The sequence below is a fragment of the Pleurodeles waltl genome, chromosome 6 (genome assembly GCF_031143425.1).
Source record: "Pleurodeles waltl isolate 20211129_DDA chromosome 6, aPleWal1.hap1.20221129, whole genome shotgun sequence".
Taxonomy (NCBI): Eukaryota; Metazoa; Chordata; class Amphibia; order Caudata; family Salamandridae; genus Pleurodeles; species Pleurodeles waltl.
Genome location: NC_090445.1, coordinates 1,437,880,183 through 1,437,904,802, shown reverse-complemented (window position 1 = coordinate 1,437,904,802; position 24,620 = coordinate 1,437,880,183). Strand labels below are relative to the sequence as shown.

The 24,620-nt window shown below is 45.1% G+C and overlaps 1 protein-coding gene across 1 annotated transcript in view; it reads left to right on the top strand.

Annotated features, from left to right (window-relative positions):
* Positions 1-24,620, top strand: part of LOC138300931 (inhibitor of nuclear factor kappa-B kinase subunit alpha-like) — a 417,875-nt gene that overhangs the window by 116,440 nt on the left and 276,815 nt on the right. Inside the window, exons 9-10 of the mRNA XM_069240833.1 lie at positions 7,554-7,689; positions 12,927-13,121. Of these exons, the coding sequence (XP_069096934.1) occupies positions 7,554-7,689; positions 12,927-13,121 (331 nt within the window). The remainder of the gene's footprint in view (positions 1-7,553; positions 7,690-12,926; positions 13,122-24,620) is intronic.

Here is a 24,620-nt window from a genome sequence, read left to right as displayed (position 1 = left end):
CAAAGGAGGTGACAAATGCCAAATAATTTGTTTAGGAATGGTAAGATTTTGTCAGGAATCATATTGGAATGATCTCTTTCATCATCTACTGGAGCTGCATTTTTTGTTACAATTTGTTATGTTTCAAAGTTCCCTGAAAATTTTAGTTTTTTTGAAGGATTTTGGAATCTTCTTCCTTTTGCGAATACAGAGTGAAGAAGGAATCGTCTGCATAAGGATAGAGTTTGCTGTGATCCGTTTCCATTGGAATGTGTGTGTGTGTGTGTGTGTGTGTGTGTGTGTGTGTGTATAAAAACACACTTTCTCTTTCTCTCTTCTTTCATTTATTTATTTTCTCTCTTCTCTCTTTTCTCTCTCTTGTCCCTCTCTTTTCCCTCTCTTACCTCTCTCCTTGGTGTGCACTTCTGTGCCTTCTTCTAAATCATGATCTTTCAAAATGTTCCTTTTCTTATGTTCATAATCAGGTTGTCTCATTTAGGAAGAGGTCTGAGACTCCTACTCTAAATCCTGCCTACAAAAGCTTTCAAGGCCTTTCTCAGAGTATGGAGAGAGTCACTGAAGTCCTCTTCGTTGGGCAATCCCTTTAGATCACTGGGATTAGGGCTTTCTCTTGTAGAAAACATCGTTCATCCTCCACTGAGGAAGAAGATGAAAATTGAAGAAACATAGGCAGCCGAAAATTCCAACATAAGGCTTCATCTCAAGGTTCAGTGAGAAAAAGGTTATCATATACATCTTAAAATATGATACTAGTGTTGGATAAGCCACTATTCTGTGAAAAGAGCAACCATAGCTCAAAAAAGTTGCAGATGATTGTGAATGCATATCATCTTTTTATATATTGAATCTCGCTTGTTTTGTCACTCTGTTTTGCAGGGTGGATTTGCTGTGTTTCGCCAGCAGTGCAAACTGTTACATTTCAAATTAAAATATTCTCCTTAGAATTGGTTGCTGGTTTCCAGCTGTTCCCTTTTCTGTGCTATTTCTACCTCACCCACCAAACAAAGAACCCTTTATCTCATTCCCTCAATATTTTTGAAAGAACTGTTTAGTGTGTAGCTGTATTGCTACTAAACTAAAATTATAGTCAAATGCACATGGAAGAGTAAAAGGCAGTGCAGCACCATATCTACAGCCACATAAAAAATACCAGTAAGGTGAAGGAGTAATTGGAATGGGAAGAATCAATGTTTGTGGCTATTCTGGCCCACTGGTTTTCATGACATGCTCCATAGTAAAGGATCAATTTCTTTACATAGTAGTTTAAGCTTTCCTGCTACTAGGAGTCTTGTAACATATTTGGGGCCCTGGTGGGTATTCCCCCCACTCCAGTAAAGCCCCCAAATGTGTCTGATGCACATATATATTTTCTAGAGGTATTATGTTTACCACTACTGTACTAAAGGTCTGTGAAACTCCTCAATCTGATTGAGACTTCTAGCTGCAGATTCCTTACCTTAGAATTCCCTTGTGTCAGCTTCGAATCCGGATTTTTCTGCTGAGCAGTACCCTGCGCGCGCCGTCGGGTGGCATCGTTCGGATCCACGTGCGTCGCCTGGCTCCACGTGGTGTAAACAGCGTCATTGGAGCCGTCTGTGACATCACAGTTGTCTATATAGACGCCACCTCGGCGGGCGTACGTCAGTTCATTTCCTTCTGCGCCGGTTAGGTGCAGATCTGGAAAGAGCTGCCCTTTTTCTTTGCTGTTCGTCGAGGTTTTTTGGTTTGATTGTTTGAACATGTCTTCTGGAAAAACTTGATTCAAACCGTGTAGTGCATGTCATCGCACCGTGTGGCTCACGGATCCACACAGAGTGTGTTTCTGGTGTTTGGAAAAGGATCACGACTCGACTTCGTGTTCTGACTGTCGGGCCATGGCTCTTCGGTCAACGCGACTCCGAGGAGGTCACGGGTCCCGCATTAGGAGGAGGTCGCAGCACCGCTCCTGGAGCCCCAAGTCCTCTTCCTCGCATTCGAGGTCATCTGATCATTCAGGTAAGAGGCACAAGAAGAAGTCCAAGCGGACTTTGACTTTGCCACGCCCGTCGGCTGACAAGGCGTCCTGAGAATATCGACGTTCCGAGTGCGCTTCTGCGTAGCTGTCGCCAAGGCCGACTTTGCGTCTTCACCCTTTTCCGGGGACCAGAGCTACCCCCACTCAAAGAAATTTTACGAGGCCATGCGTCTTGTTTTTGAGCAGGCTGCACCCTCTTGTGGGTCTTCGGGCCCGCGGTGTTAGCAGGGGCCCCATTGGGTTTGACGTTGGTGGCTTCAGTGCCGTTGGGGACCCCAGGATCCGATAGCGGATCCAGACCGGCGCTGGTCCCACACAGTTGACCTCGTCCGGCACTGCATCTGGTGTCGACGCTTCCTCCTCTACCGGCGCCCACTGGTGGTAGCCCCATCCTCATTCCGGATGATCCGGAGCGACATCGTACGACGCTGACTCAGACTTTGATGGAGCCGATTAGGCCCAGACCATTGCCTGAGCCTTATGTTTGAACAGCCAGGCGCAGGAGAGGAGTGGGAGGGGTCTGAGGACCCTTTGGATTGTGTATTGGAACAGGACTAGTATGAGGATCTAGGGGAAGCCAGTAGACTGGACACATCTCCTGATCCTGGCATGCTCTCTCCTCCTAATGTGGCTACAGAGGAGGGAGCTTCTTATACTATGGTGGTGCGTAGGGCAGCTGAGGTCTTGAACCTAGACTTGCCCACGGTGCCAGTCAGGACGAATCTCCTGCCAGAGGTGCTTTATCTGGGGGTGACTACACCAGAGCTGATGTTGCCATTCAATGAGGCCCTAAACGATGTCCTTCTGGGAACATGGTCCAAAGCCAGCACAGGGGCTCCTGTGAAAAGGACGGTCGGCCCCCGCCATAGTCCTGCTCCAAACGACCCTAGATTCCTTACCCAACACCCCACCCCGGAGAGCTTGGTGGTCCAAGCCTCCAGTTCCTGTGGTGCCTTCCCTTCCGCTTCCCCAGATAGGGAATCAAAGAGGCTGGATCAGCCTGGAAAGAAAATGTTTTCTTCCTCAGCCTGGCATTGAGGTTAGTAAACACCTCTTGCCTATTGGGCCGTTTTTCCCATACTTATACTTTATGGGATACGGTGGCACAGGTGCTGCCCCAGGTCCCGGAGGGTGTACAGGACACTCTCACCCAGGCTGTCAAGGATGGGAGAGATGCAGCCAAGTTTACAATCCGCTGTGTATTAGACACGACCGACTCGCTGGGTAGAGCGATTGCACCAACAGTGGCCCTACGTGGCCACGCCTGGCTACGTTCAACTGGCTTTTCAGGGGATGTCCAGTCTAGTTTGATGGACATGCCCTTTGATGGCTCTCGCCTTTTTGGTGAGAAGGCAGACTCTGCACTTGAGAGGTTCATGTATTTTCGAGCTACGGCCAGATCCTTGGGCCTCTATGCGCCAGCTCGTCAGCAGTCTCTCTTCCGTCCCTTTCGAAGCTTCGGAAGGGGCGCAGTACCATGCCAGCCACAACTCAGCCACCATCCTCAGGCTTCACACCATCCCGGGAGAGCACGTGGTCGTGGTACCGTCGGACCCTTACGCTCTGGCCAGCGGTTGGCCACCACATAGCCCCCCTCCACTGCGCATAAGACCTCCTAGTGTGGTTCAGCAGGATCATGTCCGTCCTGTTGGAGGGAGGATTCAATTTAATCTCTCTCACTGGCATTCCATCACAATGGACAAATGGGTCTTGCAGATCATATGGAAGGGCTATTCCCTCCCCTTCCAGTCTTTCCCTCCTATCTCTTTGACAAAAGAATGGCTGATGGAGGACCATTTGGTTTTGCTCCGCAAGGAAGTTATGGTTCTCTTGGCCAAGGGAGCTATAGAAAGGGTCCCGATGTCAGAAGTAGGCAGTGCTTGTTATTCCCGCTACTTTCTGATTCCCAAAAAGAACAAAGCCCTTCGCCCTATCCTGGATTTAAGGGGCGTCAATCTCTTCCTCAAGAAGGAAAAATTCAAGATACTCACTCTTGCTCGGGTCTTGTCTACCCTAGACCAAGGAGACTGGATGGTAGCGTTGGACTTGCAGGATGAGTATTTTCACATCCCCATCCTGCCTGCCCACAGGTGTTACTTGCAGTTCATGGTGGGCCACGAGCACTTTCAGTTTACCGTGCTCCCCTTCGGTCTCACCAGTGCCCCTTGGGTGTTCACCAAAGTGATGGTGGTGGTGGCAGCTCATCTGCGCAGGTTAGGGATTTCAGTCTTCCTCTACCTAGACGATTGTGAGAGGTCTGTGTTGTCTGTGAACAACTGCACTACCTTCCCTTTCACAACAGGAAGAAATGCTTTTAATGCTAGCCGGATTACCAGAAGCTCCAACAATTTGATATGGAGCCAGGATTCTGCTGGAGACCAGCGACTCCTCCCAGATGGCCGCACCATACCAGAAGTGATGCATCTGTCAATACTGTGAGATCTGTTTGAGGAAGGGAGAGGAGTCTGCCTTTGACCCAATCGCGGTTCACTAACCACCACTGCAGATCCTTTGCAGTTCCCTCCGAGATCTTAACCACGTCAGTAAGATTCCCCTGATGCTGTGCCCACTGGAACTTCAGGTCCCTCTGCAGAGCCCTCATATGCCATCTGGCATGCTTGACCAATAGGATGCAGGAAGCCATGAGTCCCAACAGCCTCAAAGTCTGCCTCACGAAATCCAGGATAGAGGCCCAAACATCGGTATCAGAACTTGAATATCCTAGACTCGCTGCTCGGGAGGATAGGCCCAATACTGCACTGTGTCCAGAACAGCACTGATGAAAGTGAGCTTTTGAGAGGGAGTCAGATGTCACAGACATCTTTTCACCTCTGTAGAGAACATGCAATGTCAGCAGTTTTGTGCGTTGGAGTTTCCAAGGGGGCTATCGCTAGGTGACTCTTTTCGTTGCAAGTGGAGTTCAGGCCTCCTGTATGCCTTTCCACCCATACCACTTCTGGCCAGAGTTCTCAAGAAAATCAAGAACAACAGTGCCCAAGTAATCCTAGTGGCTCCAGATTGGGCACAGAGAGTCTAGTATCCCGAGCTTCTCAAGTTGAGCATCAGTCCTCCAATCAGTTTGCCTCTCTGGGAGGATCTTCTGTTGCAGCAGAAGGGGAAGGTTCTCTACCCGAACCTGTCAACTTTGTGGCTTCATGCGCGGAGGTTGAGCGGCGACAGTTGATGGTTTATGACCTCCCTCCCGAAGTCTGTGATGTCATTCTGGCAGCCAGTTGTCCCTCTACTAAGTCGATTTACGCCTGCCGTTGGAAACGGTTTGTTTCATATTGTACAGAGAGGTCTATTGATCATCTTTCTTCTTCTCTATCTAATGTCCTTTTGTTCATTCTTTCACTCACCAAACAGGGTTCCGCCTTAGGGACTCTTAAGGGCTATCTTGCTGCCTTATAGTTTTTTCTACGCTTGAATGACCAACCGTCTTTGTTCAAATCTCCCGTTGTACAGAGATTTTGAAAAAGGCACATGTATATGTTTCCACCTGTGCCTTTATTCATGCCCCAGTGGGATCTTAATCTTGTACTTACTTTTCAAATGTGTGCTCCTTTTGAGCCTTTATATAACTGCCCTCTCCGGCTGCTCACTATCAAAACAGCCTTTTTGGTGGCAATTTCATCTGCCAGGAGAGTGAGTGAGCTGCAGGCTTTATCATCGAAACCGCTGTATCTCACAATATATCCTGATTAAGTAGTCCTCAGAACTCGTTCCTCTTTCCTCCCCAAGGTTGTGACCTCTTTCCATCTGGGTCAAAATATCACCCTGCCCACCTTCTTTGCGCTACCTCTAAGGAAGAGGAGCGCCTCCATCGGCTGGACCAAAAAAAGAGCATTATCGTTCTATCTTGACCACACAAAAGATTTCCGGGTGGACGACCAACTCTTTGTGGGATACGTTGGTGCAAAGAAGGGTCGGGTAATACAGAAACGGTCCATTTTTTGCTGGGTCATTCTCTTTAGAAAGATTTGCTACAGTTTGGCCAAGAAGCAGCCTCCGGAGAGGGCTTGAGGGCTCACTGTACAAGATGAAAAGCTGCTACCACTGCCTTAGCCTGTGGCGTGCCAGTACTTGACATCTGCCAAGTGGCAACGTGGACTTCCTTGCTCACGTTTGCAAGACATTACTGCCTGGATAGCCAGGTGAGGAGAGAGGGGCTTTTTGCCCGCTCAGTCCTGCAGGACTTCCTGGTGTGAAATATAGCCACGCGACCTACCACCAGGAGTCATAGCTTGGGTATCTATTCTAAGGTAAAGAATCTGTAGCAAGAAGTCTCTATCAGATAAACAAGTTACTTACCTTCGGTGACAAATTATCTGGTAGAGACTCCATCTAGCTTCTTAAAGGCATGTCTTTTTTTTTACAAACAATCAAGCGTAAAACTAAAATGTTTGTTGGTTCTTCCATGACTCTGCGCTTCTGGCGTGTGAAGTTGTGGAAAAATAAGTGACGTACGGACGCCTAGGTGGCGTCTATATAGATAACCGTGACGTCACAGGTGGCTCCAACGACGCTGACGACGCCACGCGGAGCCGGATGACGTACACGGATTCGACCGAGGCCACCCGACGGCACGCACAGGGTGCTTCTCAGCAGAAAAAATCCAGATTTGAAGCTGACGCCAGGGAATTCAAAGGTAAGGAATCTGCAGCTAGATAGAGTCTCTACCAGATAATTCATTAACGAAGGTAAGTAACTTGTTCTTCTTTTTCTAACTGCACACATCTCAGCTGACCAGTTTGTTGCCAACCACTGTTCACAAATCTGTCTTACTTTACTCCCAGGCTTATTTAGTGGCCTTGTGCAATATGGCTATGTACGATGTAAATCCATTTGTCAAGAAAGCTTCCTTCTGTATTAATAAAAAGTTAGTCTAATACACCACCCTCTGAGAAACACAAGTGCCATACAAGTTCTCCGTCTCTCTTAATTTGTTTCCTTATGAGCCACACTCTCAGGCTCTTCAAGTTGTTCATAGCCTGTATGGCTTCATTTCCACTAAAAGACCTTAAACCTTCACGGCATGGCAGTAGTCTTTTCCTACTACCGCTGACCTCTCTGGTAGTGCAACTCTGATTGCATAATTTCAGGAGAGACTGGGCATTTCAGGGAGGTTGATACTGGGGAGAAGTGGTTTGGTTTGATTCCATCCCTGCTTCCTCTTGCTCCATTTCTTCCCAAGGAAACAGGAGTATTTCAAGGCAGGTACCCCTGTGATGGGCAGATAGGAGAGTACTGTAACAAGACCTTTGTCTGACAGGAATGATCAAAAATAGCACATTCCCATAAAGAGATAAAAGTCTGTTGAAAGAGTGAATGATCCTCAGAATGCCCTGTATTCTCCTTCCAACAAGTCAAAATGTAATATCAGTTAGCTGAATCTACTTACTACGTTGTGTAAAGTGGTCAGGATGGTGTATTTGTATACATGCATTATTTAATGAACTGCAACGTAATAGTATTACATTTAATTATGATGTTTGAGACTCTGCTTTGATGTAGGCCTTGGGCCACTCTGTCATCTCAGGGTAATTGTAGAGCCCATGGAGAACTGGCTTCAACTCATGCTGACCTGGGATCCACAGCAGAGAGGCGGAGGCCTTGAGCCCCAGACAAAGCGACCTGTCTGCTTTGTACTGATGGACCATATCCTAAATATCAAGGCAAGTACAAGTATTGGCTCTTGTCTAATTTATTACTTTTATGTGTTTGGATCTAGTCACCGATTCTTGCAATTAGTGTTCTTGCTCACAATTTATTAGAACTGCTGCGTTTCTTAAATTCTAAAGATTGTATTAGATTTTCTCCTTTTTACATCTTTTAAAATGATTTTCAAGACCCCACTCTCTTAAATCTGTGAATTATTCACCTGAATTGAATTTTTATTTGGTTCAGTTTAAACGTTGAGATATTTCCCTGTGTTTTTATTGCCTATGGTAACTTTTTGTTATTTTTTTATTTTGCTTGTGTACCAAGATGTCATGGCACTGCCTGATACAGACAAAAACTTCAAAAGTTGCAAAATTGACTTATCCATCAAACATCTTGATATTTTTATGTGCCTAGGAAATGTGAGATGGCCAGCATCCTTCTGAAGGTGTAAGGTCAATCAATTTGAAAACATTGCTGTTTGAATTCCAAAATCATTGCTACTCATACAGACGTTCTGTTCTGAAAGGGCTGGATTTTACCAAGTAAATGATTGCAATTTAAATAATCTGTGTGGGAATATATTGTAGCCTGTTGGTCCGAAACATTATACCCAAAATGCAGATTGATTTGAAATGTATCAGTTGACGAACCAGTGGGCAAGATCGAGGAACCAATAATGGCCGTCAGTTTGCAGACAACAACCATTCGTGGTGGTTAGATGAGCTTTAGTGTTCTTTGTATTTTACCACTGAGTTATCCTATGCTGATGCGATCCTATTACTGTGAATTTACTACATGTTTGTACAACAAAAGCATAGATGCCACTACATCCCAAGTAACACTTCAGAGAATACAAGTATATTAAAAGAGTGATAATTGTGCAATGGCAGGATGCAAATCACCACCCCCTTAACATGGATAGCTGAGCTCAGGATGTATTCAAACAGAATTGGGGACACATACTTATTCCTACTATTATAGTAAACTGAAACAGTTGTAATAACATTGTATTATAGTCTGTTGATACAAAACTCAATAAAAGTATATTAAATGAGTTAAGTACATTGGGAAGATTTGAGTAATAGGAGTATTGAATCAGTTAAGTACAAGGGGAAGATTCGATAAGGGGTATTGTTAGTATTTATACATTTTAATAGTGTAAGTTGTAGGATAAGGGTTTGGATTAGGTTTTGGATTTAGTATTGGGGTGGACTTGACCTTAGCTTTCATGTTAAATTAAGGGGTAGTATGAAGTATGGGGTTAGCTTTAGTATTATGGTTTGGATTCGTTTATTCAGCTTAGGATAAGCCTTGGAATAGGCTAAGGTAATATTTTGGTTTGGGGGTAAGATTAAGGATTTGGCCTAATTACGATTATCACACACAGCGTTGGAGTTGGCTTTTCCATTTGTTCTCAGGAAAGGTCATTTATATATAGTGGATTATATGTATTTTTAGTTTGTGGCCCTCATTGGAAGTGGGCTCTTAATTCCAGTGGGGATGGTAATTCCATTTACTGGCCCCATCAGAATTCTGATATACATATGGACACCACAGGTAAGTGTACATTCACCTGAAAGCAACCAACATCCTTGTCTCCAGGCGTTAACTGGTATTCCTGGTCTTGGTAACTCAGGGGGATGTGAAATACTGGCTCATTTATCTGACCATTGCAATAAAAGCTATGCAGTGACATAAAACTTTTTCAGATGCCCCAGCTAGCCTTGTACCTAGAAGAGCTCCCATAACAATGTTCTGCTTTGAATCTTTTTGTAATGTTAAGGCATGTATAAGAATGTGCACCTAAGTGACACTCTATAGGAGTGGTACCCACAAGCAGAGCTTAAGGTTTCTCGATGCCTTAGCTGGAATTGCACAACCCATAAATTATTTAGTTGCTTCCACCTGGTGATCGTCTGAGATAGATGACATCACACCTTGGTTGGGGCCTGGCTAGGGCTACTAGGTTGGTTGAATTGTTCCTCGGAAAAACCTAAAAATGATCAGAGTGTGTGACAAATTGTTCTCCATGACTAATTTGAAGTTGTGCAATTGGGCTGAAGTAGCTTTTAAACATGACAGATCAAAGTGATGAACACAACCCACACTTGACCTTTTTGTCATTATGTTAAATCTGCATCATTTGCCTCCATTGTACACAATAGTTGTATTTACTGTTGTTTAGGCTCCAAGAGAGTCTGTTCTCAAACATTTTCACAAGCATTCTACTAGATTTGAAGTATGAAGTATGGTTTACCAAGGTTACATCACAGTTGGGAAGATTTGCAAGCTGGCCTCCTGGATGACTCCACCCCACTTGTAAAAACAACAAGGTGATGGATGGAATGCTTGAATTAATTTCAGCCTCTGTATCAATTGAGGTGGCATCCCAATCCATAGTTTTCACCCACCATGCCACCTCATTTTGGGCCCAGCCATTTGGAAATCAGTCTTGACCCCTACTCCTTATGTGAACAATCAAGCCCGAACTGCCATACCAGGTCCTCCCTGAACCAGAACACAAGCAACCTAGGGCCAATGTAGCACTAGTTACGGCTCTTCAGCTAGGTATGGCTTGATTCCAGTGGCAAAGTGAGCCCAGGACATATGTCTTGGCATAACCCGCACACTTAGGGCGTCAAATAAAATACCAAGGTGATGGATGGAATGCTTGAATTAATCTCTGCCTCTGAATGTCATTCGGGCCACATCCCAATCCCTTGTTTTTCGCCTACTGTCCCACCTCAGTTTGGACCAGCCATATGCAAATCAGTCTTGACACTGCTCCTCATGTGAACAGTTCTGCCGAAACTGCCAGGCCTGTTCCTCAGTGAACCGGAACACACGCAACCTAGGTCTGCTTTCACTCTAGTTAGGCTCTTCAGCTAGGCATAGCCTGCTTCCAGTGTCGCAGTGACCCAGGTAACCCAGGTTCAGGGAGGACCTCACTTGGTAGTTCACGCTAGACTTTTCCTACAGGAGCAGGGTTAAGAATGATTTGCATACAGCTGCTCGAAATTCAGGTGGCATGCTGTGCAAAATAATGATGGTTTGGGATGCATTCAGTCCGTGAGTGTTTTATATACTTATTGTGTCGCCCTAAGAGGGACAAGTATGCCCGGATGTGGGCCCTGTGCGCACGTGTCACTGGAACCAAGCTGTACCGTCTGATGTGCCCATAACTAGAGCTAAACCGTTACTGAGTTGTTTGTATTCTTGTTCAGGGATGGCTTGGGTTGGCAGTTTAGGCTGGTCTATTCCCATTGGAGCAGGTCCAAGACTGATTTGCGTACAGATGGGTCCAAACTGAGGTGGCTTGGTGTACAAAATAATGGTGGTTTGGGTTGAGACCCCAGTGATTTCCAGTGGCTGAGATTAATTCAAGCGTTCTACCCATAACAATTTTGTATACTTCACACCACTTGTGAACATTATACCTTTTGTGATTTATCATTATCATAAAATGTTTCGGCAGTTCCGCCATAAGAGCATAGCAAGGTAAAAAAAAAAAAATACTCTTACACAGACATATGTTCAATAAAACATATACGACCATACAAGATAAACCAATAAAAAAGTAAAAATTAGATGGAGATGGTTACAACGATCCACTCCACAGCCCGTCCAACTCTGCTATAGATCTAAGAAATGGGGTACTGAGCTCCCACACAAACATATAAGCTAAAACCATGGCCCACCTCTGAACCCCACCCTGGTTTGGTAGCCAGAGATGCGCTGACAGTAGGTCAAAGACCGCATAATTGACAGAAGCCAGTGCTTAAGATAATGGTACATACTGTCTTTTCCTGATCTTCCAAACTGTCAGTAGGAAGCGCAAGATGTCATAGGCCAAGCTGTGTCTAGCATCAGACTTCAATATTCTCAGTGCAGTTCGGTGTTCCCTCGCCCCTAAAAGCCGGCACACAGGAATACACAATTTTTTCCTGCTCTTAATGCAGGCCCAACAGAAAAAAATTATATGCTCTTTTGGCTCCCTGGCCGCCCCACACAGTTCACATGCATTCCTAGCAGACTAGGCCTTATTAGCCCGGGTACAGGTAAAAGCTGCAATTGGTAAGAAGCTAGATCTTATTGGAGATACAATTTCCTGGCAAAGGGGGACCTATTTCATCTAAGGATTGTTCTAACCTCAAGGCATCCTTAAACTGGAAGAAAGAGTTAATTAAGGTTCTGTGCCCTGGGAGAACCACAAGTTGGGCCAATTTATGCTGCCAACACAACCGTTTTAGTTCTATCTTTCTGATGACTAGGGCTATCTCTGGTTTCTCCCGCAGTGCACCACCTCCCAATTCCATTAATAGATCTTTAACAAACCTTAACCAGGTGATGTTTTCAGAACCAGGAATGCCTATCACCTGCTTAAGCCCATCACGGTATGAATATAACTCAGGGGAGACCCAAAGTCTTAGCCAATAAAGGATTGACCTGATCCCCGACCCCCAACGTAACGGGCTTGAGATCCAGGTCCAATCAGAGCGGGAGTAGTTTAAGGTACTACCAGGAAGCCCTAACAAAAGCTACACTAAGAATAGCTATATTACTTGCCAATGGAGGTTCGAGGCTGAAGAACTGTTCCTCTTAAGAGTTGCAGCAAAACGGGATGTAAAAGCACACTAACAAAGATATTATTAACAGCTGTGGGTCACAGTAAATATTTAATTTAAAAGAACATGTGCTCTGTTGAACAGTTTATTGGAGATGCTCTGTGGTCTTGGTTCTAGCCACACTGTAAAGAGTAACTCCTTGAAAATACATTTATCTGCTGATCTCATGAACATGTCCTCTTTAATTTAACCCTTCTTCCTCCTTGCCTTTTACGTTTTAAGAGTGACATTGGCTCCTGACAACCATAATATTTTAATAAATTTTAATTGATTGTCAACACTGATTGGTTTCGATGGCCCAATTAAGTATAATTGACTCATCACTGGAATAGTATTCAGATTTTTTTTTTTTTTATTCAAAGCACTCGACTTATGCTTTTTATTTCATTTGTAAATAAATCATAGAAATTGTGTAGCGTGAATCACTCTTCTTGGGGAGGGGGTGACAATAGAAAGAGAATGTATGAATGTTGAGTGTAAAAGGAGGGAGGATGCTCCATGTGTCTGATGTCATTATGAGGTAGTACCAAAGGAACATCGTAGTAACTAATATTCAACAATTACAGCTGAAGTCCTTGCAGTTGTACACTATAATATGCTTTACTCATTATGATCTCTTCCAGGTAGTGCACATTCTGAATATGACCTCTGCCAAGATTCTGTCCTTCCCTCTGAAACCTGATGAAAGCCTGCACAGCCTGCAGTCTCGGATTCAGCAAGAGACAGAGATCAATGCCTGCAACCAGGAGCTGCTTTTGGAAATGGGTGTATCTCTTGACCCTCGCAAACCAGCCTCTCAGTGTGTCATTGATGGAGTGGTGAGACCCTTTTGTTTTTTGATGAGTGTCACAATGTATGCCTTACTGTTTTGGTTACATTTGACAATGCTTATCCTGTTTCAGCATTTTTCTCACGTAGTTGGGTCTGTAGTGATATCTGCTGCAACGGCCTATTCCAAACTCTTTTGTGGCAGTAGTGTTTTTTTTTTCATTTTGCAAGTGAACCAAGCATGAACATTTCCATCCCGTGTACAGATACCACTTGCATGCCAATTTCTATTGTACTAAACCTCTTCAAAAGATAGAAGTGTAAAATAAAGTGGCTATAGGTAATGACTTGCTTACACTTTCGCTTACACAGTTCCTCCCCTCTGCATCAGCTTGTTTCAGAGAAAGTTGTGGTTCGGTTCAAAACACTGAACAAAAATGATTCCTCTCAAGTGGGGTGCTTAATATATTCACTGAGATCTCCAATTCATGGAAGTGACAACAATGTTTACTATACTAAAACCATGTACTCCACAAACCTAAGCTAATGTTCCTAGTGGGAGCCTGGCTACAACTTTGAAGGGAGCGAGAGAGAATGTAACTTTACCTGTAAAATATCAGGATTTTTTTGATTTATTGTTTCTAATACCAAAGAAAGCTTATACCCTATTACCCATACAGCTTATGATTACTGACACATTTAACAAGTGAGTCTGAACATAAGTTCCAATGCCCACATTCCAGATAGCTATTCAGTGATAGTCAGAAGGCAGGTCAATGATCGCTATCAAATTGAAGAAATGTAGTTTCTTATAACAATGTTGTATTAAATGATCTATTGATAAATTCTTAAGGAATAACGTCTTTTTTGCCCCCTATTCTATCAGCTATTTTTATGGAGTATGTTTATCTTGTCACATGCCCAGTTTACCAGTCTTTCCTATAAAAGTCTGTATTTATTGTTGAGATTGTAAGATTAATTCAGCAGTACTGTAAGCTGTCCAGCTTTGGATCTTTCATTAATTCACATGAATGAATCCTTTCACACTGTCAATCTGGAAATCTCCTGTAACTGTAAACGGCAGCAAGCAATGTCAAAATAGCTATTGGCCTCAAGAAAAGTTCTTTTTAGTACCATATCCACATTATTCGAAACAACACCAACTTCAACCAATGTCGTTAAGGTGTAGAACGCTATGCTTCCCCTAGGGCCCCCCCATACCTAAGATTTGTGTTTTAGGGCATTTTTATTGTGAGCTCTGCTCTTACCTATTTCAAGCCTTAATACTTTTGGATTTCGACTTCTGTTTCATTCAGTGCATTTGTCTTCATCCATGTCGCAAGCCATCTCAGTTTTACATCTGCATGACGTTACACTCTAAGACACTTAGCGATCAAAAGGAGAATGGTCTTGTTTGTTCCTCAAAAGAAGAATGTGCTCCCCTCCAAAAGGGTATGTTCCCTCGTTATAGATGAAGAACATTCATCCATGATGAAGAAGCCCTATTTTATTACGTTGTTGTCAAGTACAGTCTCACAGGCGAAATCCTCCAGTCTTGTTAAAAAGAGCCTGTTGACTGTTGCAGTATCGACAATCCCGTCAAAGACAACTCCTAGACAGTCATAGCCGACGATTCCAAAAACCCTGTCTAAGGCTAAACCAGCCTCCTTGTCGATCACGAAAACTACCGCCATGTCAGTGGCAATAGTACTGATGACGATGATGGTTTTGCCTCTTTTGCCTTTCCTGAAGGCTCTTCTAACCTATTTGCACTCGCAAATATTTAATCATTCATGTGCATACAGGGAGTGCAGAATTATTAGGCAAATGAGTATTTGGACCACATCATCCTCTTTATGCATGTTGTCTTACTCCAAGCTGTATAGGCTCGAAAGCCTACTACCAATTAAGCATATTAGGTGATGTGCATCTCTGTAATGAGAAGGGGTGTGGTCTAATGACATCAACACCCTATATCAGGTGTGCATAATTATTAGGCAACTTCCTTTCCTTTGGCAAAATGGGTCAAAAGAAGGACTTGACAGGCTCAGAAAAGTCAAAAATAGTGAGATATCTTGCAGAGGGATGCAGCACTCCTAAAATTGCAAAGCTTCTGAAGCGTGATCATCGAACAATCAAGCGTTTCATTCAAAATAGTCAACAGGGTCGCATGAAGCGTGTGGAAAAACCAAGGCGCAAAATAACTGCCCATGAACTGAGAAAAGTCAAGCGTGCAGCTGCCACGATGCCACTTGCCACCAGTTTGGCCATATTTCAGAGCTGCAACATCACTGGAGTGCCCAAAAGCACAAGGTGTGCAATACTCAGAGACATGGCCAAGGTAAGAAAGGCTGAAAGACGACCACCACTGAACAAGACACACAAGCTGAAACGTCAAGACTGGGCCAAGAAATATCTCAAGACTGATTTTTCTAAGGTTTTATGGACTGATGAAATGAGAGTGAGTCTTGATGGGCCAGATGTATGGGCCCGTGGCTGGATTGGTAAAGGGCAGAGAGCTCCAGTCCGACTCAGACGCCAGCAAGGTGGAGGTGGAGTACTGGTTTGGGCTGGTATCATCAAAGATGAGCTTGTGGGGCCTTTTCGGGTTGAGGATGGAGTCAAGCTCAACTCCCAGTCCTACTGCCAGTTTCTGGAAGACACCTTCTTCAAGCAGTGGTACAGGAAGAAGTCTGCATCCTTCAAGAAAAACATGATTTTCATGCAGGACAATGCTCCATCACACGCGTCCAAGTACTCCACAGCGTGGCTGGCAAGAAAGGGTATAAAAGAAGGAAATCTAATGACATGGCCTCCTTGTTCACCTGATCTGAACCCCATTGAGAACCTGTAGTCCATCATCAAATGTGAGATTTACAAGGAGGGAAAACAGTACACCTCTCTGAACAGTGTCTGGGAGGCTGTGGTTGCTGCTGCACGCAATGTTGATGGTGAACAGATCTAAACACTGACAGAATCCATGGATGGCAGGCTTTTGAGTGTCCTTGCAAAGAAAGGTGGCTATATTGGTCACTGATTTTTTTTTGTTTTGTTTTTGAATGTCAGAAATGTATATTTGTGAATGTTGAGATGTTATATTGGTTTCACTGGTAATAATAAATAATTGAAATGGGTATATATTTTTTTTTTGTTGAGTTGCCTAATAATTATGCACAGTAATAGTCACCTGCACACACAGATATCCCCCTAACATAGCTAAAACTAAAAACAAACTAAAAACTACTTCCAAAAATATTCAGCTTTGATATTAATGAGTTTTTTGGGTTCATTGAGAACATGGTTGTTGTTCAATAATAAAATTAATCCTCAAAAATACAACTTGCCTAATAATTCTGCACTCCCTGTATATTGGACTGTGAGCTTAAGGCTGCTGTCGACGATGAAAATAAACTATTGGATGAGGCATGTAGTGCTGTGCAATTGAACGTGTGCTACATGCCAGAATACGAAGAAGGGGTCTACGAAGATGAGAAAGGAGACTCATGCTACTAATGGGATATGAGGAATAAGATTTTCATTTGACGGCCGTCCAAGTGACTGTGTGCCAAGGTATGAGCCCAGGCATCATACACTGAACATGTAACTCCGGTACCAGTTGCCTGCATGACCACACTGCAGCAGCTGATTCAAATATTCTGAAAATTGGTTCACCTTCAGCATCTTTAACCTCCTCAGATCCTCTAGCAGGACTTCTGCCGCCACCTACACTATGTTAACTGACACAACCCCTGGCAGGTCTACGAAACCTCACCCATAAGGGCATACTTAACCACCAACTGCACATCAACCAATGTCATTACCGGAGCCCTGCCCAGTGTCTCCAACACAGGAATGTGATCTAGATGAGGAGAAAGGCTGGGATATGTATGAAGGAGAAAAGGACGACGAATAGAGAGACTTCATCTTACTCGAGGAAGGAGAAGAGATCAAACTTCCAATGTCTTTGGTAGAGCAGCAGTGTTTTGTGTGTAATTTCAGTGAGCAGCCCAGTCCTAGATCATATGTGAAAATAGGGCTCCAACCCCTGCAGAATCCATTCTCTATACAAGCAGTGGTGCTGCACCTCAATAATTTATATATACGGTGCCAAAGTCTGCACCAGCAAGTTTAAACGGCCAACCAAAGCCAAGCTCTGTTATTGCAGCAAGGTGGTGAAAAATCCTATAACACAGGCCTCCTCCCCACAAGATTGCAAATGGGGGGATATTGCAGAGTTGCACAGTAATCTCTAGGGTGTCGACTTCCTTAAATGCAGCAAACACACTGGCCAACCTAAGCTGTTATGAGAGCCAAATGTGGCATAGAATCTCACCTCTGATACATTTAATTCCTAAAGAAAGGAGAAAAGAAGCTAAGGCTTCAGCTTCCATCATTGATGCAACAGTGGAGGTAATAAATGCTGTTTTTGTTGTCAGCTTGCAACAGCAGCGATACATCAGGCAAGTCTGGCCCAGGGGCACTTTTTTCTGGCCCAAAGTGCAGGGAAAAGTGCTTGATATGTGTTTCAACGGAAACAGCTTGTGTGGCAAGCATGAGGACAATTCCTTGCAAAGTATTAAAACTGAAAAGCGTACAACATACATGGTAGCAGCCCTGCAAAGAAGATTTGTTCCTTCCATTATCTTCTGTGACTCCAGTTGTTTCCAGGCTTACATGGGAGATTACAGTCCACATGGCAGACAAGGGTGACAACACTTCCCATTCAGACAATGTTGTTATGAACATAGCTACTCATGAGGCAGAAGTAAAGCCTACAACATGGTGGCATTGAAGACGTTTCCGCTCATTGATTACCACAAACACATACAGATTTGCGAGTAGTGTCCACCATTCTAATGCCCATACATCTGTAGAAAACAGAATTTCCAATTTTGTCTCTGCATGGGCACAGATTATCACTGAGTGCGTGCTGGGTGCCTTAAACCATGCATGTGTAGGTTCTCCTCCCAGGCTTGACAGTTATTCTCGGTGATGTATACACCCAGGTATCGGAAACCATTTGTATGTACCCTGAGTTCTGTAGCCCAGGACGATGGGACCTCAGGGCGTGGAGAGGCGTAGTCCTCTACCAGGGCTGTGTCATCAGCCTCTGGTGGGCTCTCCAGTCAAAAAAGACCTGAAAAACATCATCGGTCCTGGTCAACATCGAGAGCGTCTGTGTCCAGAAAAAGTGCAGTGCCAGCCTGTTCATTTCTCTCCATGGGTCAACGTTGAAAAGACGTTGCACGTTGACGTCGGTGCAAATAAGATCGACTAAGGCACTCTCGTCGCACTGAAGAGCATTGACGTAGAGGAGATTACTAATGACTGTGCTCCCTCAATGCTTGCCGTCCAGGTCCTTATTGAAGTCGACATATCATGGTCATACAACGGCAAGATCCAGATCGACATTGAGACTTGCTTGATCACAGTCAAGACAGGCTTTGATGTCGATCACCCTCAGGAAGTAGATCAGCGAACGAGGAAGGTTGACGTCTATCACCATTTCTGACTCATCATGAATACAGGAAGTGAGCCATCCACAGTTCACCAGACTGACTATTGGCACACCTATCCTCCGTCAAGGTAGGCGCCAGCTGACGGTCCTCCAGTGCCATCAACGCTTCCTCCTCCTCAACCTATCCTTCGGCCTCCTACAGCACCAAGACCTAGGATGCCTTCTCCTATACCACCACCAACGGCCCCTGCAAGCCCCTGATCCTGGTCTCCTTCAAGACATCGTTCAGGGCGCTACTCCTGGTATCATCACCGGAGTTCAGGGCGTACCTCTTCAGCATCGAGATACCACAGATATCATCACAGAAGTTCCCTATCCAAGCACTCCACTGATAATTCCTCCTCAAGTACAGGGAGATATTCACCGACTCTCACAGATTCTCCACCTCAACGCACCTCACTGGTGGATGACATTTCAACTTTCCACAATGTATTAGTGCGAGGTACAAGTAAGTTAAACATTACATTGTCTGCACCTTCATCTGTCATTTTCGAGACATTGCAGCAGAGATCAGCTTCACGTCCTTTGCCAGCCTTGGTTCCAGGTCTCTCAGAGCCAGCAATGGACCTCTTCCTAACCCCATCATCAATCAAGCCTGCATCATCAATGCTCCAGAAAAAGTATTGTCCTTCAGATCAGGATATGGCCTTCCTACGCACTGACCCAACTCCAGACTCTGTTGTGGTGGTAGCTGTGAAAGCAGCATGCTACAACCCCCTACACCCACAGTTCAACAAGACCAAGAGCCAAAATCTGGACTCTCTTGGGCGAAAAGTCTGCAATACTGCAGCAACCACAATGAAGGTGGCAAGTGTCACTGCCTTATTAGGCAGATATGACAGAGCCCTTTGGCAGTCACTACAACAGTTTGTTGACTATCTCCCCAGAGATAAAAGAGAAGCCTTTAATGAGATTCTCGGTGAAGGCCTAATGGTATACAACCAAATCAGTAGTGCAGTTGCAGACTTCTATCTCCTGGCGGCACACTAATACTACCATGGGGTCACTCTCCGAAGACATTCCTGGCTCAGACTCATCTTGCTGAAACCAGAATCTCAACAACTGATACTCAATTTGTCATTTGCGGGTGCAGAATCCCAGCAGTATCAACGATCCTACCAGCCCTACGAGAGGAGAGACAAGCTAGAGGAAGGCCATACCAACTAACTGCTCAGGCAAGCAAGCAACCTACAGGATCAAAACCCTGAATCATCTCTTCCCCCCTCTTCCGTTATCCACTCCGGTAGATATCTGGAAGAGTGGCAAAACATTGTGCAAGACACCTGGGTTCTGAATATTGTTTGCAATGGATATTGTCTCAGATTCACAGTCCCCCACCGCCCATTCCGCCGAAGCCTTCCAGATTCAGCATCCCACAATTACAATCAGAGATACGCATCCTTTTACAGAAACAGGCGGTAGAGCATGTTCCTCCTCATCATCAAGTAACTGGGATTTATTCCAGGTGCTTTCTCATCAAGAAGAAAGACAGGAACAAATTCAGGCTCATTCTCGAACTCAAACTGGCCAACAAGTGGATTTGGCAAGAACAATTCTGGATGCTGTCATTACACCAAATCTACCATCAGTTACATCAAGGGGATTGGCTCTACTCCATCGACCTTCGAGACGCCTACTTCCATATACCAATAGCCAGGAAGCATTGGAAATTCTTGAGATTCATAGTGGGTCACAACAATTATCATCAAGTGCTTCCATTTTGCCTAAAGTCAGCACCCGAAATCTTCTCCAAATGTATGGCAGTAGTTACTGCCCACCTTCGAAAACACAAAGTGTTCGTCTACCCACATCTAGATGATTGGCTAATCAAGGCGATCATGTTTCAAGAGGCTCAACTTCACTACAGTTGGATTTGCAATCTCCTTCAACGGCTGGACCTTCAGATCAACCAGGCGAACTCAACCGCTGTCCCAGTACAAATGATACGGTACTTGGGGGCTTCCATCAACACCCTCACAGCAAGCATGTGTCCTTCGGAGGACAGGTACTTATCAATCCTTCGGAAATCTCTAGCTCTCATGAAAACCTCTCATCCAACCGTAAGAGCAGTATCCTCTCTCCTCGACTTGATGTCCTCCTGCATATCCCTCAGAGCAATTGCCTGCCTTCACAGGAGACCATTACAGGAATGCCTCGAGGACCAGTGGGACCAGATGACAGGCAGTTGGGACAGCAGGATTTAGCTTTCCCATCACTCAAACCTGTCATTGAAATGGTGGTGCTCTCCAACCAATATCCTGTGGGTAACACTATTCCATCAGGACATTCCTCTTCAAACATTAGTCATGGATGCCTCTATCCTCGGATGGGGAGCCCATATGAACCACTTACATATTCTGGGTCTCAAAACGGCCAACAAATGGATTCAGCTAGAAAAGTTCTGGATGCTGGCATTACACCAACTTTGCCCTCAACTACAGCAAGCGGATTGGCTCTGCTCCAACGACCTTCAAGACTCATATTTTCATATACCAGTAGACAGAAAGCATTGAAAGTTCCTGAGGTTCATAGTGGGGCACAACTGTAATCAGTATCAAGTGCTTCCGTTTGGCCTGAAGTCAGCACCCAGCACGTTCTCCAAATGCATGGCAGTAGTCGCTGCCCATTTCCTAAGACACAGAGTATTTGTCTACTCATTTCTAGACGATTGGCTGATCAAGGCGTCCACATATGAGCAAGCTCAGCTTCACTACAATTGGACTAGCGATCTCTTTAAATTCTTGGGTCTCCATGTCAACCATGCGAAGGCAACCTCTGTCCCAGTGCGACCGTTACACTATCTGGGGGCCTCCTTCAACACCCTCCAAGCAAATGTGTGACCTTTAGAGGAGAGACGCTTGTCAATCCTTCGGAAATCTCAAGCTCTCATGAAAACCTCTCATCCAACCGTGAGAACAATATCCTCTCTCCTAGGCTTGATGGCCTCCTGCATATTTCTCACACCGAGTGCCCGTCTTCACATGAGACCCCTACAGGAATGCCTTGAGGACCAGTGGGATCATTTGACTAGCAGTCGGGATCACAGGATTCAGCTGCTTCATCATGCAAAGCTGTCCTTGAAATGGTGATGCTCTCCAACCAATCTCCTGTGAGGTACACCATTCCATCTGGAGATTCCTGCACAGACCATAGTCATGGATGTGTCTCTACTAGGATGGGAAGCCCACATGGACCACCTCCAAATTCAGGGCAATTGTTCACAGTGAGAGTAGTCATCACATCAGTCTCCTAGAGCTGCGTGCAGGTCATCTAGTTCTGAAAGCATTCCTTCCATCGTTCACCTCCAACTTCCTATTTATTCAGATGGACAGTACAACAAGCAAGTACTGCCTTAACAAACAGGGAGGGACGAGGTCCAGGCCCTTGTATCACGAAGCCCAGACAATCTGTACATGGCTTCTAGCCAGGGGCTTGTCAATAACTGCGACCCATCTTCCAGGAGAGCACAATACCCAAGCCGATTCTCTCAGCAGACTCATCCATGAAAACCACAAGTGGGCCTTAAACAGCAATGTTGTTCAAGACATCTTTCAGCGATGAGGAACTCCAACCATCGATTTGTTTGTCACCGAAGAAAATACCAAATGCCAAAACTTTGCATCAAGGTACTTCCAACCAGAGACCCTGGGGAATGCCCTATGGAACAGTTGGTCTGGGAGGATTCTCTACGCTTGTCCACCAGTTCCCCTAATTACAGCAGTTCTTATCAAGCTATCCCAGTCGAGAGCCAAGAAGATACTCATAGCTCCAAAGTGACTGTGTCAGTGGTGGTTGATGAACCTTCTTCAATGGCCCAACCATCCACATCTCAGGCTGCTATGCAGAGCGGATCTATTAACAGAATTTGTTGGTCAGATGATGCATCCCAATCTCTCCTCTTTGAGTTTGGCAGCATGGCTCCTGAGCTAGTACAATATGGTCACCTGAATCTTCCACAAGACTGCATGGACATTCTTAAAGAAGCGAAGCATGGGCCACATATGCCTTCAAATGGAAGAGATTTTGCATATGGATGTTCATCGAAAAAGAAAGACCCTTCCACCTGCCAGAAAGGTGTCATACTTCCATGCTTACTCCATTTGGCACAATCTTGTTTGTAGTTCTCTTCTATAAAAGTCCATGTGGCAGGTCTTACTGCATACAGAAAATGTCCTTCACAAACCTTTTTTCAGAATCCCTGTCATTAAGGATTTCTTAGAGGATTTGAAGAAAGTCTTTCCTGCCATTAGGTGCCCTTCTCCTCCTTGGGAGCCAAGTATAGTGCTTTCATACCTTATGCAGGACCCTATTGGACCCATACATAAGGCCTCTCTTCAACACTTATCTTAGAAAACAGTTTTCGTAGTGGCCATTACAGCTGCTCGTAGAGTCAGTGAAATCTAGACACTCATTTCAAATGAATCGTAAACAGTATTTTATTCCAACAAAGTAGTCATGAGGACTCACCCAAAATTCCTCCCAAAGGTGGTTTTGGATTTCCACATTAACAAAACCGTCTCTTTGCCTACATTTTTTCAGAATCTCTCTACTCCAGCGGAAAGATCACTCCATTCCCTGGATGTTAAACGAATTATCAAGTTCTGTCATGACAAAACACGAACCATCCGCAAATTGGACCAGTTGTTTAACAATTATGGTCCTCTGCGCACAGGCTTTCAGCCACCTCAAAGCAGTCCATCTCGCGATGGATAGTCTCATGTATTCTATTCTGCTATCAAAAAGCTAACAAAACACTACCTATTAGACCAAACATGCACACTACTAGAGGGAAAGCATCTACTGCTGCTTTGCTGTGCAATATCCCTATCCCAGAAATTTGCAAGGCAGCAACCTGGAAATCCGTTCACACATTCACTAAACACTACTGCCTAGACTCTGACGCCAAAGAACATGCTTGAGTGGGGCAGGCTTCCCTCAGGAAATTATTTGCTTGAATGTTGTCCAGTTCTTCCTCTCTCTCTTCCTCTACTGGGATGGGCTTGCTATTCTTCTGTTCAGTGCTTATGACTGTACATGGAAATCCCCTACGAGAGAAAGAACGGTTTCTTACCTGTAACTCCAGTTCTCTCGTAGGGGAATTTCCATGATAACTCATAAGCAACCCTTCTTCCTCCCTGGGAGAATAGACAGAGGTATCGATACACACTGTATAAGTCTAGCTGCGCCTTCCAAAAGAACTGAAGCAACTACCATCAGCTGTTCATGATGGGTTACCGGTGGTCTCTGAGTTCCTAAAGGCATAGGCTCCTTTTTAGCCATAAAATAGCAGCCTATAAGGGTAGTGGCATGCTTTCTCCGCTTACTGTGGCTAAGGAGGATGGAGAGTCTTTTGCTGTGGTGGTGATGAGGGCAGCTGAGGTCCTGGACCTTGAGTTGCCCTCTGTGGCAGTCAAGACCACTGCACTGACAGAGGAGCTGCAGCTGGGAGAGACCCCCCTCTGAACCGCTACTCCCTTTTAATGAAGCCCTTAGAGACGTTCTGCTAGAACCTTGGTCCAAGCCCAGCACATGGGCTTCTGTGAACAGGACTGTTGTCCACTGCCCCACTCCAGGGGACCCCCAGGTCTGCCCATGTTCCTGGAGGAGGCTCGGGCCATTGTTTCCCAAGCTGTTGCTGACAGGAGAAACTCGGTTAAGTCCATGATCAGATGTGGATTGGATACTACAGACTCGCTGGGCAGAGCAGTTTCATGGATGGTGGCCTTACGGCGCCACACTTGGCTGGGAACGACTGGCTTTTCAGGGAATGTCCAACCCTTGCTTATGGACAGGCTCTTTGATGGTTCCTGTCTCTTTGGGGACAATGCAGACTTAGCGCGGGAACTCTGCAAGGGAAGCAGCACTACAGTCAGGTACTTAGGCCTGTCCATGGCCCCCTCGCCAGTCTGCCTTTTGCCACTTTCATAGCCCCAGAAGGGGCTTCCATCCACGTCTTTACCCACCCAGCCACCGTGACATGCAGGCCTCCCAGCCTCTGCGTGGTTCCAAATGCAGTACCCACAGACCCGTG